This window comes from Pseudocercospora fijiensis (genome assembly GCF_000340215.1).
Source record: "Pseudocercospora fijiensis CIRAD86 unplaced genomic scaffold MYCFIscaffold_1, whole genome shotgun sequence".
NCBI lineage: Eukaryota > Fungi > Ascomycota > Dothideomycetes > Mycosphaerellales > Mycosphaerellaceae > Pseudocercospora > Pseudocercospora fijiensis.
Window position 1 is genome coordinate 8557490 of NW_006921532.1, and position 13388 is coordinate 8570877.

The 13388-nt window shown below is 51.1% G+C and overlaps 4 protein-coding genes across 4 annotated transcripts; 1 reads left to right on the forward strand and 3 right to left on the reverse strand.

The window, feature by feature from the left end:
- The first annotated feature begins 170 nt into the window (after nt 1-170).
- Nucleotides 171-2103, forward strand: MYCFIDRAFT_48734 (uncharacterized protein). Its single transcript, XM_007921858.1, has 5 exons — nt 171-408; nt 510-741; nt 805-1745; nt 1807-1860; nt 1915-2103. The coding sequence occupies exons 1-3, from the start codon at nt 313-315 to the stop codon at nt 825-827; spliced, it is 351 nt and encodes a 116-aa protein (XP_007920049.1). The 5' UTR covers nt 171-312; the 3' UTR covers nt 828-1745; nt 1807-1860; nt 1915-2103.
- A 4376-nt stretch (nt 2104-6479) lies between these two features.
- MYCFIDRAFT_185494 (uncharacterized protein) lies at nt 6480-7042 on the reverse strand (the record flags this gene model as incomplete). The annotated part of the gene is made up of 3 exons (XM_007923650.1): nt 6480-6509; nt 6585-6808; nt 6865-7042. 3 exons carry the CDS (start codon nt 7040-7042, stop codon nt 6480-6482), a joined length of 432 nt encoding a protein of 143 aa, XP_007921841.1.
- Nucleotides 7043-7812: 770 nt separating this feature from the next.
- MYCFIDRAFT_160221 (uncharacterized protein) lies at nt 7813-9427 on the reverse strand. The gene is made up of 3 exons (XM_007923651.1): nt 9240-9427; nt 8711-9119; nt 7813-8666 (listed from the first exon to the last, which is right to left on the reverse strand). The coding sequence occupies exons 1-3, from the start codon at nt 9284-9286 to the stop codon at nt 8073-8075; spliced, it is 1050 nt and encodes a 349-aa protein (XP_007921842.1). The 5' UTR covers nt 9287-9427; the 3' UTR covers nt 7813-8072.
- A 1433-nt stretch (nt 9428-10860) lies between these two features.
- Nucleotides 10861-11233, reverse strand: MYCFIDRAFT_100473 (uncharacterized protein; the record flags this gene model as incomplete). Its single annotated transcript, XM_007923652.1, has 2 exons — nt 10861-10917; nt 10970-11233. Coding segments are annotated over 2 exons (321 nt in total), but the record flags the coding sequence as incomplete, so codon positions are not given.
- Between the last annotated feature and the right edge of the window lie 2155 nt (nt 11234-13388).

A 13388-nucleotide genomic window follows, 5' to 3' on the forward strand; every position in this document is an offset into this window, starting at 1 on the left:
ACCGTTCTGCCTGCCCTGCCCCTGCCACTCGGCGTGGCAACATTGTCGGCCAAGCAATAGCAGAGCAGAGCCAGCCAACGTCACCCGCCTCCAGCCCATAGCCGCAGCGTTGCTTGGCGACGACCCTGTTAAACTGCGGCATCCTCTTTCACCTTCATCACACCACACCACAACTCACACGCCCATCTTCAAACCGTCGCATAACCTCCGCCAGCACTTCCGCAAACCCGCGCGCAGGACCTACCGCTATTTGCACCGTATCGACACCTCAATCGAACTCCTGAGCGTCCACCCGGTCAGACAGTCAGCAGCATGGCGAGCAGCAACAATGACGGTCTCTACGACCCCTATGTCAAGCGCGGCGCAGAGGGCGATGTCGGAAACACGCGCACACAAGGACTGCAGCGAGTGAGTCTCCACGAGTGACCAGACCCAGACTTTGGCGCATTTGCGTTTTCGGAGTTTGTGGCGGAAGGCAGCAGCGACAATGGCACTGACGACGAGGACAGGAAATCGACAGCGCAGTACACACCATGCAGAACAACATTCACAAAATCTCCGAACGTGGCGAGCGCCTAGACAACCTCCAGGACAAGACCGACCACCTCTCAACGCAAGCCAACAGTTTCCGCCGCGGCGCCAACCGGGTGCGAAAGCAGATGTGGTGGAAGGATATGAAGATGCGCATGTGTATCATCATCGGTATCATCATCCTGCTTGTAGTCATCATAGTGCCCTCTGGTGAGCTATACCCTTGAATCTGCGTGCTTGCGAAGCTGGACCTTGTGCTAACAATAGTAACAGCTATCTACGGCAGCAAGCACTAGAACGCGACACGAGACCCTGACCTCATCACGACGCGAGAATTCTCGAAGACCGCGAATGGACATGAACCTGGAGCATGGAAAGGCGGATGCGCAGCAGAGCACTCGCGAGGCTGCTGATAGCGGGAGGGAAGAAAGAGCTTCATCACCACCACCTTGTCCACATACCCCCGACTACCCTGTTGAACAGCATTGGTCTTGAATTTACGATAATGGCGCTTACGGAGCGAATGGGCGCAATCTTCTCGCCGCACGCAATGTCTTGCTCAGTTCGTGTCACTGTCCTCCTGTAATTATCCCCTATCCAATCCGCCTTGTTGCAGCATCAGGAGGAATGCGCAGACAGCCCTTGCATTCCGAACAGAAGGTGAGAAATGATTAGAGAAAGCAAACCGGGCGATCCAAGCACGTTGATTACAATATTCGTCCTGCATAAAGTCGACTGCTGGGTATCACTATTCATAACTCTTTCCTTCGCATGTCAATGCTGGGTGCAGTCTGCTATTCCTCGCCTCAATCATCATCCTAAAGGCACAAAACAAGTGGTATCATGCAATGGTAATCAATGGCGTCGCAACAAACATGCCTTCCTCCTCAGCTCCAATGCGCATGGCTTCGGTGTTGAGATGCCAGAGATGCAGTAGAAACGTACCGTCCAGATCCAGCACAAGACTCCAGAAATGCCACTCATTTGACATCATCGTACGGCACGCTGATGACAGGCTCGGGAAGCTTGGTGTAGTCGTCGCGAGCAGGCAGTGTCGACAATGCGTGAGCATGCGGAGCTTGTGATGAAGAGTCCTAGACCGCACTTCTTCCCACCCTGCGACGCTTGCCAGCTTTGCCGCAGGTCAGGCAGCTCGCGATGGCCCAGAAGACACTGACGATGGCGTTGGCGATTGCTTTGATCACAGCAACGATCTGCGAGAGCATGGGTTAGACAACATGCCGGCGCAATCTTGCGACTATGTGAAGGACTTACGGCGTTAACAACGGCCATGAAACAGCTGGTGATGGCGTTCACAACGCTGTTGAACTGTGCGGCGCGTTAGAAGAAGTGTCGACCAAGCGGTCTGAGAGGATGTCTTACGCAAGAGGCGACGGCACCCATTGTGCTTATTTGCGATTCCGCGTGTTTGATATGACTGGTACGTGTATGTCGAGTCGATGCAGCTCTGGGAGGCTGATGGGTAGAGCACTGCGCGTTATGATTCTGTGTTGATGAGTCGATGTATGCAGCAAAGAAGACGAACGGAGGAGGGACGAGCTGGACGGGACGGTTTTGTTGTCAGGGAAAGAAGCAGCAGCGCAGCGCAGCGCAGCGCAGTGTCCTCCAGCAGAGCAGAGCAGCGTCAACTGCAAGCAAGGATCCTTCGCTGCACCATCACTGTGACGTGCACCCCTGCCCATTCCTGTGGCATTTTCACGTTTGACCGCCGTGTTTGCGTCAAGCATGATCATGATCCCGCCACGGCTGCAGGAGATGACAGCCGATTACCGCTCCGCCGATATGTGTCCGCGCGCCATCGCCCTCACCTATTTCGCCTGCGTGTTGGTGTGGGCCGTGAAGGTGCAATACTTGGAAGAGAGATGAGGTGCATCCGTGTGACTAGGGGTGCTGTTAGTAACCACTTGTCGGTAGAGAGCAACGTTAGTAACAAAACAACGTTAATAACCGGTTAGTATCAATATTCATGCCTTAGGTGTCTATATGGACCTCACCTCTTTATAATATAGAATAGACTAAGCCTGTAACAATAGTATAGTGCCTTCGTAACTATCTCGGTACTAATATTCTTTATAGATCCGTCTCTTCCGACTTAGCTAAGCTCAATTTGGTGTAGATTAGTATAGAGATTGCTTATATAGCTCTTCCGAGTAGTAGTTGCTTAGGCGACTGCTTAGTAGAGGGTTACCTAGCAACTATACTACTAGGGTTAGTAGAATAGTAGGTTTACTAATGTTGTCCGAATAGCCTAAAACTAGATAGTTCGAGAGGTATTGTTAAGAGAGAATTGCCTGCTATTTTTCTACCTATTTCGACTACCTAATCCTCCGATTTTCGTATTTCTAGCAATTCTACGAATCTTATAATTCCGACTTTTTTAAAATACCTCGTTTAAAGGACCTAGTTAACCTCAACTTCTCCTAAGTCGACACCGCTAATATAGGCAAATTTGTAAGGTGTATCTAGTACGATAGCGGGAAAGGAACGATAGTAGAGGGAAGCCTATTATAGAAGAAGGCACACCTAGCGAAATATTAGAAGTATTTAGACTATAAGAGGGCTTACTATTCTAACGATAAAGAGGCGCCGCCGCGCAAGCAACGTACGCTGCTATTTAGTATCGCTAAGTCTAAGAAGGTGCGTAATTTAGCTATTACGAGGGCGATATTGTATAGCGGAAGGCTATTTAATCTCGTAGACGCGAGATTCTATCCTAAATAGCGCGAGGCCTTCTATACCTTCGACACCAATTATAACCCTCTAAGTCGCGATAAGGTAGTAGATTGTATCGATACGGTACGAGCGGAGGTCGAGAAGGACGTTAAGGCGGTATTTAATACGCTTCGAGACCTTAACTTTAGCGCTAATAAGAGTGAGAGCCGCGGTAGTACTCGTTTCTATAACCTATTAGCTAATATAGTGTCTAGCTCGTTCTTCTATAACCTACTAGATATAAAGGACTCTAACGCTAACGCTATTACCCTCGCGTAGTAGGTAACTAAGTAGATAGCGCCCTTTGTTAATAGTAACCTTAAACGATAGAATAGCCTACAAACCGATACCTGCGCGACAATAAGATTACTCTAGGACCGACTCGCCGAGAATCTACTTACTAAGTATATAATTTGCGTCTTCTACGACTCGTATAGTATATAGCTATATATTAGCGACTAGGGTAACTATTAGAAGGACTCGTACCTGCCGTTCTATAGCGATACGCTCCGAGAGGCTTTATATATACTTACCTTATTTAAGAGGTCGAAGAAGGCTTAGAATATCCTAAAGGCCTTTACTAAGGATAACGAGGCTATTTTAAGGGCATTTGCTATCGCCTGTCTTACTCGCTAGGGGTTATACTATACTGCAATATATAGCCTATTTGTAGTAATAACAACCCTTTAAGACTACTCGAGGGTTATAGCTTATAGGCTATTCCGAGGCTCGAATAGTCGCCTCGTAAAGGGCGCCTCTGCTGCTCTTAAGACTATTAACTCGCCTCTATTCTAGAGCCGCCTATAGAGCCTTTATACACTCCTTTAGCTAATTAACGAAGTACGGCTAGTTAGTGAGAGCGATACCTCTAAGGTTAGCGATATAGTGCCTCGCTAGCGGCAACTGCGTCGCTTAATTAAGTAGGCGCGCCTGCCTTACTAGAAGGACCTATTATCGCTCTTCGACCTCCGGTTTATTAAGTAAATACAACCCGTCTACTAGGTAGCGTACTCGTTATATATTAATAATCTATTAGTTTCTCGAGAATTTAGTAACCGCGAAGAAGAATGCCGCATTACCTTCTTTAAGCGCTATTTTGCCTACGAAGACTACGATCCTTCTATATTCGAGCGCTATCTACGATTTAACGACGAATTTATCGAATTCCGAGACTCTACGCAACGCTTCTTCGCTATTAGTAACTACTACGAGCTTAGTCGGTACCGAGAGCGCGGCAATATTACTGCTTATTAGGACTTCCTTACTCGTAAAGCGCCTCTTATAGCGGAAGTCGCTCTCCGCCTATATAGAATACCTGCTAACTTAGTACCTTCCGAGCGAGCCTTTAGCGCTATAAATTTTATATAGAACGACTATCGCTCGAAGCTGTCCGCTACGCGCACCGACGACTGCATCTATATCTATATAAATAGCCGCGCCTTGCGTAGGCGATTAGTAGAAGAGGTAGTAAGACGGCAACGATAAGCTAAGTTACGAGAGATATAGCAGCGACAGTTAGCAACTAAGAAAGAGATTAGGAAGGCAGAATTAGACGCATTGCTTGCCTTCGAAGAAGCTATAATAAATAACTACTGCTTGCTACTAAGCGACCCTCGCTATCTCTATATACCTAACCTTAAATAGCTATTTAATCTATATAGTCTATCTTACTACTAAGAAGATAACGACTTCGAAGACGAGCCTATTAATTATAAAGCGCTCTTCGAGGCGATAACGAGTAGTTAACTACTATAGTACTTACTATTCTTTAAGCTAGTTAATAGCTAGGCTTCTACTAAACACGACCCTCTAGTTAGCTATACGCTATTTAGTTAGTCGCTCTTATAAGACAACAATACTAACAACGGCTAGTAATAGCTAGAGACATATAGTAACTATGCTAGTACGGAAGCGCTTAGATAATAAGCGCTCTAACAACGGCCGTATTATTAAGCTTAAGAAGTGGTCTATTCTATAGCAAGAAGTGGTCTATATAGTAGTCTTAATCTACAGCAAGAAGTGGTCTATATAGTAGTCTCAATCTATAGTAAGAAGTAGTCTTATTCTATAGCTATATTGCCTTTAATATAGTATTACCTTCTACCTCTGGTTAGCCCTAGTTAGCCTTATATTACTAACAACTTAGTGGATAAGAGCAACGTTATTAACATGGTTAGCAACGTTAGTAACGTTGCTGACAATTAACAACCTGGCACCCCTACGTGTGACCGTGACGCGCGACGAATAGAGATAAGACAGGGATCCATGGCTTGCACACGCTCGCTTTTAGCTTCGATGCCACAACGATCGACATGCATCTTGATGGACTTGACGCTTTCGGCGTGGTGTGGCATGATATGGCCTCGTGTGTGTGGCGTTTGCAGCAGAACGATGTGGCGTGAAGAGCCTCGCATTGTGAACTCACCTCACCTCATCCTCACAAACGATATATTGCGCTTACATCGCAGAAAGATCATACCGTGTCAGACGCCTCCAAGAAGCTTCTCGGCTGAGCTGGACGGCGTGAGCGCATGATACGAGCAAGTTTTTCGAGTCAGCCAGCTGCAAGACGCTCTGGGATTCAGCATAGCTTCCGCATGCACTATCGACTTTCTGAAATGGCTTGGAGCCACCGCCGACGAGGTTCGCTAAGGAAAGCTCTACGAGGGCGGAAACAGGTTGGCCGCATACATCCTTGGCCATTCCCGAGCTGTCAAGACCACACGTAGGCGCTCGGCCGTCAGCGTGACCGGAGCCAACTCCGCCACTCGGGTCTGGTCTAGCGAGAAGGATTGTTGCAGTTCATCACCATTGTCAAGCCAGCCACCTCATCTGACTGCACTGATTTTGCCGGTGCGCTGGACGAGGCAAGAACATCATTGCACACAAGCCTCTCTAACACTTTCCAAGACACGGATGAGCCGGATATCAGGCTGGGCAATGGGGACATCCATTCTCTTATATCCGAAAAGCGCTGGAGTCTATCTCTTCCGCTGATTCCTCGAAGTCAGCACAAGTCATGAATTTCAGGTCAATGGCTCGATTCTTGTTGAAGTCACGGAGGCTCTGAAATATTGCAAAGGAAACATGCGCAAGCCGTTTCACAAGACTAATTGCTCCTCCTAACAAGGTGCAATCCAGCTCCAATACCCCAGGAAAAGATTTTCGAATTTGTCGTGCCGTCACCAGTTCAAAGAAAATATAAACGACAGATCCTAATTCTTCGGCGTCATGCTCGCAGTATCCTAAGAACATCAAGATTAGCATTGCAGTCCATGCATGCATCGTCGTCCCATCTCAGCCGCCAAGATCAAACTCACAAGATAAACCTGATAATGGTCCAGCTTCAGTCCTCCCTGATGCTCAACAAAACGCGCTCTCGCTGCCCAATCAAGGCTCGTACTTCCCCCCTCCCTCAAGGTATAATCAACAGTCCCAAACAGCATAATATCGTTGGAACCCGACCCAAAAGGATACAATTGCTTAGGCTGGTGCGATCGCTTCGCCACCTTTACCCACATGCCCTCGCGCATCTTGATGATGTCTGATGTCACAAGTCAGAATTGGAAGCTCGGAAAAGGGACTATGTAGGTAGCTTACTGTCACGACCTTGCGTCTTGTTGGGCCCCATGATCAGTGTGCCATCACCAGTGAACATATCGGCATATTGCTCGTGGCCACCTGGGGTGTCTGAGACGGCATAGAATTTCTCGAAGAAGGCTCTGATTTCGGGCTTTACGGCGCCATCGCTGGGCACGGAAGCTGTGTATTGACTCATTGTGTTGGTGTGAAATGCGAAGATGTTCTCTGCAGAGTTCAATTTTCAAGGTGGTTGCGATAATAAGTCATGTGCGCAAGTCAAAGCAAGCACGGCGTGGAACAGTAGAATAGAGGTGAGGAGACGCTCGGAAATAAAGTCTGACTTTCGGCACATCATCAATGTCAAGGATCCGCTTGTAGTAATTCAGGTCGGGCCCACGAGCAGAACTCTTGTGATTTTGGGGGGCTGCTCTAAATCTTCCATGTCCCTTCTCAATATGTGCGAGAAATGAATGTGTGTTGCCTCCAATGCTGTACAGTCCTCCATGAAGAGCGCATCGCACTGATGAGCTTTTCCTTATGAGCATCGGCCATAGCGTGAGCCTTCGCAGAATCGCAGGGCCGCCGCCGCTTGCACGTCTCGGCCCGCGCACTGTGCTGCAGCATTGACGGCTGAAAGGCATCCACTCCATCCTTCTATTTCGCGCAGAAGCAGCTGCACACACCTTGTCCCAAGTTCAGTCGATTGAGCGCTATTTACCAGCACCGTTTGCTGGACAGTCGCAAAGCCAACTCGAATTGATCCATTGAACACAGCCACTGAGCGACTCCAGTCTGCAAGCGTCTGTTGAGGCGGAAGGTTGCCGCCGGATGTTTCCTAGAGTGCAATTTGAAGGCGTTTGACCTCCATCGACCGAGAAGTTGAATCCCCTGATCAGGGATGCCGCTATCTTCGGCATGCCGAGCAGCACCCCCCTCGGAGAGGGTCGCCAGCGTAAAGCGAGTCGTCTACGTTGTACCGGAGAAGCGGTTGTTTGAGGAACTATATATCCTGTCCGACAGACGAAGCTTGACCATCCAATTGAGCTTTTCAACCAAGCCACCAAGACCTTAGCTAGAATTTCGACCCGGAATCCGAGGCCAGATGGCAAATGCTATCGCTATTCACAGCCTCGTCAACCATGCACTGGCGTGTGCTCCAAAGGATGTGTATTTACGGCCCGGCGTCTAGCACTTCTCATCACGAACGAAGCAGAACCCTTCGGAGCTCACTTTCTCTTCTTCGTTGCGCCATTGGCGTGCTCCTGGGAATGTCCATTTGCATGCGCGTCATCATGGTCGTGATCGTGATCCTCCTCGATGTTCGTGTCGTTATCGCGCGTCACAAATTCATCCGAGAAGGCGGCGTTCTGACTTGTCGTAAATCTCATCGTAACGCGCTTGGTACCTCGGACCTTGTTTGCAATGGCATCTCGTACCAATTGTTCCACATCTTGAGTATGTGCGACGGTCCAGTCCTTGGGTACACCAATCTCGATCTCGAACATGAGGTTCTGGCCGGACTTGATGCCCTGTACTCCACGAATCTGAACAAGCTTATAGCTCTCGAGAGCAGCAACAGCAGTGGTCTCTGCCTTCTCTCTAAGCTCTTCATCCATGCCCTTGTCTGCAAGCTCGTAAAGCGCAGACATGGTATTACCCCAGCCAGCTTGGACTATCATACCGCTGATTATGAGGCCGCCGACTGGATCCAGCCATCGTGCACCTTCCATGAAGTTGCTTGCAACGATGGTGAACAAAGCTACGAAAGCAGTAAGACTGTCTACGCGATGATGGTATGCCTGGCGCATGTCAGCAAGATCCTGGGTCAAAGCGCTTTCAAAGTACTTGCATTACTCGAAAGCACACTGCTGCGTTTCTCCTCGGCAATTTTCATGGTCGCTCGATACAGCCACTCCTTGATCACGATCGATGCTGCAGCTAGCCATGCTGCATTGATGTTTGGTCCTACGTCGATGTGACCATGCCCATGATCGTGGTCATGCGAGTGGGAATGGGCCAGGAATCCGAGATGCGAAAGGACCTCATGAATTTGGGGAAAGAACTGCTGGCTCAGTGCCAAAACAGCTTGCAGGCCAATTCCAATGCCTCCGCCTAATAAGATACAGGAGACGGCAAGAGCACCCAAGGACTCGATTTTCCCGTATCCCATGGGGTATTTGGATGTTGCTGGCTTGAGAGACCACGAGATGGTAGCGAGAGTGGTGATGTCTGAAATGAGATCGGTCAAGGAATGTACAGCATCAGCTGTCAAGCTGTAGTATACAGTCAGCTCGAGTCTTAGAATACTCCGAGTGCTACAGTGCTCTGCTCGAAGTCGCAGCATACGGACACTTGTCACTTTGACATGGTGCAGGGTAGTTGTTGAGACTCACGCCTTGGAGTTGAAAACGTATCCACCAGCACCTTTGGCAATGGCCATTCCAAGATTGACATAAAGCCCCACGCGAGTGATTCGTACGCCCGGGTCATTCTTGTTTGTGCTCGTAAGATAGGCATTGTCAGCATGATGGTGGTGATGTCCATGTCCATGCGAATGCCCCGCGTGCGTCCTCTTCTGCGTGGTCTGGGTAGACATAATGGTTCTGGGCAAAGTTGCAGTTACGGCCACAGGTTGGCGAGAGTGGTGGACTATATGGGCCCACTGATGCGGCGAGCGCAGACGGTGCACAGGTCGGGCAGCAGGAGCGAGGGTAAGCAGGATGCGGCGTTGGACGTGGGTGCGGATTCGAACTCGAGCGGTGGATAGACCGGCGGCGATGGGAGAGAGTGTCTCTATGGCTGCGGCGTGCGCGCTCGTGGCTGCGGGAGGAGCTGTCGCTATACGTACTACTGCTGTCGGGGAGGTTTTACATCGCAAGGGGCTATGTATCAAACGCCATGCGTTCAGAGCCGGGAGGGGCATCAATGAAATAAGTTCACAATCTCCTTTTCTCCTTTCTGTTGTCAGGGGTGCCAGTGCCAGTGCCAGTGCCAGTGCCAGTGAGCCAGCGTCCAGTATTTGCAGGCGCAGGCGCAGGCGCAGGCAGGCCAGGCAGGCAGGCAGGCAGGCAGGCAGGCAGGCAGGCAGGCAGGCAGGCAGGCAGGCACAGGCGCGCTGAGGCTCGAACAGAGGCAGGAAAGACAGGCGGTTGCCAGCCCACCCCAGTAGAACTAACGGATGATAACACGCACTGCGGCTCAGTCTGCTAGGCCTGGGGAGGACGGAGTTCGAGAGGGAGCGCTCTCGCATTTGCCTGATTCCCGTCTAGTCCACTTGAGCCGAGGCCGAGGCTGCGCCAAGTCCAAATACAGTAAAAGCTTACGACTGCCATTGCGCCTCTACTACTGAGATGAAATGTTTTCTCGAGCACTATTCGTCTGTCTATCCATGCTGTACGGGCCCTCGAAGCCAGGAGGTGGCTCAGATCCCCTTGTAGGCCTTCTTGCCACAGCTGGCCCCAACACGTGGCTTTCTTCCATCACCAGACATCTCCTGTCTACAAATAAAAGCAAAACAGCCGTTCAATCATTACTCTCCTCGTCATCGTAGTCATCGTAATGTGCACACTGCCGAGCAACATGCTGGATATCACATCACTCTTGGCCCCAGAGAGGGCGATCCTCGCCTCCGACCAACGTTCAATTCGAAAGCACTGATTCAATGCTGATTCCACCGCGGCCATTCTGCGACTCTGGTGAGCAGCGCTGGGATTGCGACCGTCCCCGGAAAGCTCCATCTTGAGGCGATGTGACGACTGGTGCTCCCTCAAATGTACGTCGGATTGGTGGCGGCGGCTGGTACAACGGCAGTGGGTGTGGAAGACTCCTCGAGCGAACATGCTCTTGATACGTCTGCTGAGGAGAATGACCATGCCAAGACGCCGATGCTTTGCCTGATGGCACTGCCTCTCCTACCTCTATCTCAGCCTCCGAACCAAATCCAATCCCTGAGTCGCTGTTGTGGTCTGAAATAATACCTCCATGATCTTCCATCGGCTGCTCGTCTGCAACAGCCTTCCTATGGGCGGTTCTGGCGGCAGACTGCAGAGTCTTGAGTCCCTTTTCCATGCACTGTGCCACTTGTCAGCATGTCAATCATGAAGCATGAAGACAGCTGGCTTACCTTCGCTTCTACTATGGCCCAACGCTCGCCGAGTCTTGATGCTAATATGTCCCACATCTCCTTCCTGCACGCCATGTACTCCTGGGCAAGAAGTTCGAGCTTGTGAGTGTCCCAGTCATCGACATGGCGTCGTTCGATCAATCGCTCATGCCGCTTGCGGCAGGCGTTTGCCGTCTTGTTCGGAAAGTGTCGAGCGGCAATTGGCTGCCAGTTAAGGCCAGAAGCTCTGGCTTGGAGAAGAACTTCGTCATCGGCAGAACTCCAAATCGCTGCATTCCGAGATCCGGAGGCTGAAGCAGCTGTATATGGTGCCGCCAGGGCCGTCTGACTTGCCGACCGATTCCTGCTTTCCTTGGGCATGATTGGAAGGACTTTGAAGTGTGGCATGTATGGCAGTTGAGGTCGATGTCGTAGCTTCCGCGTCCAGCACTCAACAAGAGGAGCTTCCGAAGGATTAGGGATTAGTGGTTGTATGTAACGCCAGTACCAGACCGAACAAGTTACAAAGGAAATACGCAAAGAAATAGGAAACCAAAAACAAGTACAAGAAAGTGGAAGTTTTGCAGATGTAGTGTTTGTTGAAGTGGAGCCGTTCGCACTCAAGGTGGCGACATGGTCACTTTATAGCAACCACCTGGGTCGCGCTGTGCCGAACGGCAACCTATGAGATCCAAGCAGACGACTTTTGAAACATGTCGTTGATTGCTTGACGTCTGGGATCGCGGTATCGTTTCTGCAAGCAATTGAGGCAGGCGAGGCTGAAACTGCTAACATGCCATGTGGTGCAGGCGCCTTTGCAGTCTCTGGTCGTTTCCTGTGCATTGCGCTCCTCGAATGGTCCATCGATGCACGTTGCCCAAATTTGAGACGTCATGGCCGAATGCCAACCCGCTCGTGAGAGCTTCGCGCCTGTTTCGAGTTATCTTGGGAATGTCTAGCGCAAGGCGGCCATCGTAAGTGGTGCCCGGCGCGAAGATCGAGCACCGGCGGCTACGGCTACCTCTGAAGTTCTAAATTGAGCCTGCAGAAGTCTCCATTGCATACATAGCGGCTGTTATATCCGAATGCAGGCCGGGCCCATTTTCACAGCACAGATCCAGTGAGACTTTCCATGCGTTATCTAGGCCTGCGTTTGGGTGTGCAAAAGCATGAAGGCCTCTTGGCAACAGGATGTCGACGCGTGTGGCCTCCTGCTGGGCCAAATGAAGCGTCCTCGAGCACGAGAGATGGAGTGCTGTGGTACAATGGTTCAGAAGGTGAGGTCAGTGCTTGGCCAGCGGCTACCGGTGGGCGCGTACTGCAGGGCTTCTTCAGTGTCGTGAATTCTTCGGCCTGTCATTGGCAGGATGGAGAAATTGCTGATCCCGCCGATACTTCTGTACGACTGTGGTTTCTCGACAAGTCTTGAGGTGCTCGTGGTCGATGAAAGCTGATGGCAGGCCGCAGAACAGCTGCTCTCTCTAGAATCTCCCTGGCGATGGACCTCGGCAAAGTGGGAGCAGCCTGAGGCTCACGCCAAGATACGCGTACATCAGTACCTGCGTCTGCAGCACAACAGCTGTCATCGCCGCTGGCGATCGTCCTCGCATACAAGGGACGTCTCTGCTGGCTATTCGGCATCGCGGCCGAGATGAGTGCCATTGGCGTTTGCATCTGTTCTGATCTGCTGTTTCCGCAGCGGCCCTCTCCACCGACGACAGGGGTGACGGATAGATGCAGTGGCCCGTCGTTGACAGGCGATTAACCAGGGGAGTCGCGTTTCGCTTCGCGGATGCTAAATTTCCTCGTGGACAGCTTCAAGTGCTGTGCTGAGCGCAATCGCTACGTCGTGCACGCGACGGCCGCTGCTCGTCGTCTGGCGTCTTCGGCGTGGAGGAGTGCGCCAGGCAGTTCAGCTCTGCCTCCCTACGCGAGCGGTCATTTTCATGCTGTGCTAGGCTATGTGCTGTGCTGCACTGCACTGCACTGCACTGCACTGGAGCTGCACTCAGTGTCTGTTGGCAGTGCACGCATGCTGCCGTGATCCACGACCTGCATTCTGCACTGAGCTCAACCCGGGAACAACGCGCTGCTGTGCCAAAAGGCTGAGTCGGACATTGAAGCGCTCAGCCCACAGTGTCCGCGTGGACCGCCGAACAGCTCTGATCCGGCCAAGCACAATCGCGACTCCCGCGCCTCAGTCGAGCCCAGCGGTCTCAGGCTGAACGAGGCAGGTCGAACTTCCCGCGAGGCGATGGACCGGTGTTGTGGAGCTAGGTGCGGAACATTGCAGAGCAGCGTTGCTGACACGTCCGATCCGGGCAATCAGCAGTCGGCAGACACCGAACGAACGACCATTGCTGGCCTTCACGATGCAGACCTCAACACGCCACGCAGGGTTCTGCCTGGTGCATGCACTTCTTCACTGCTTCTTCAAGCT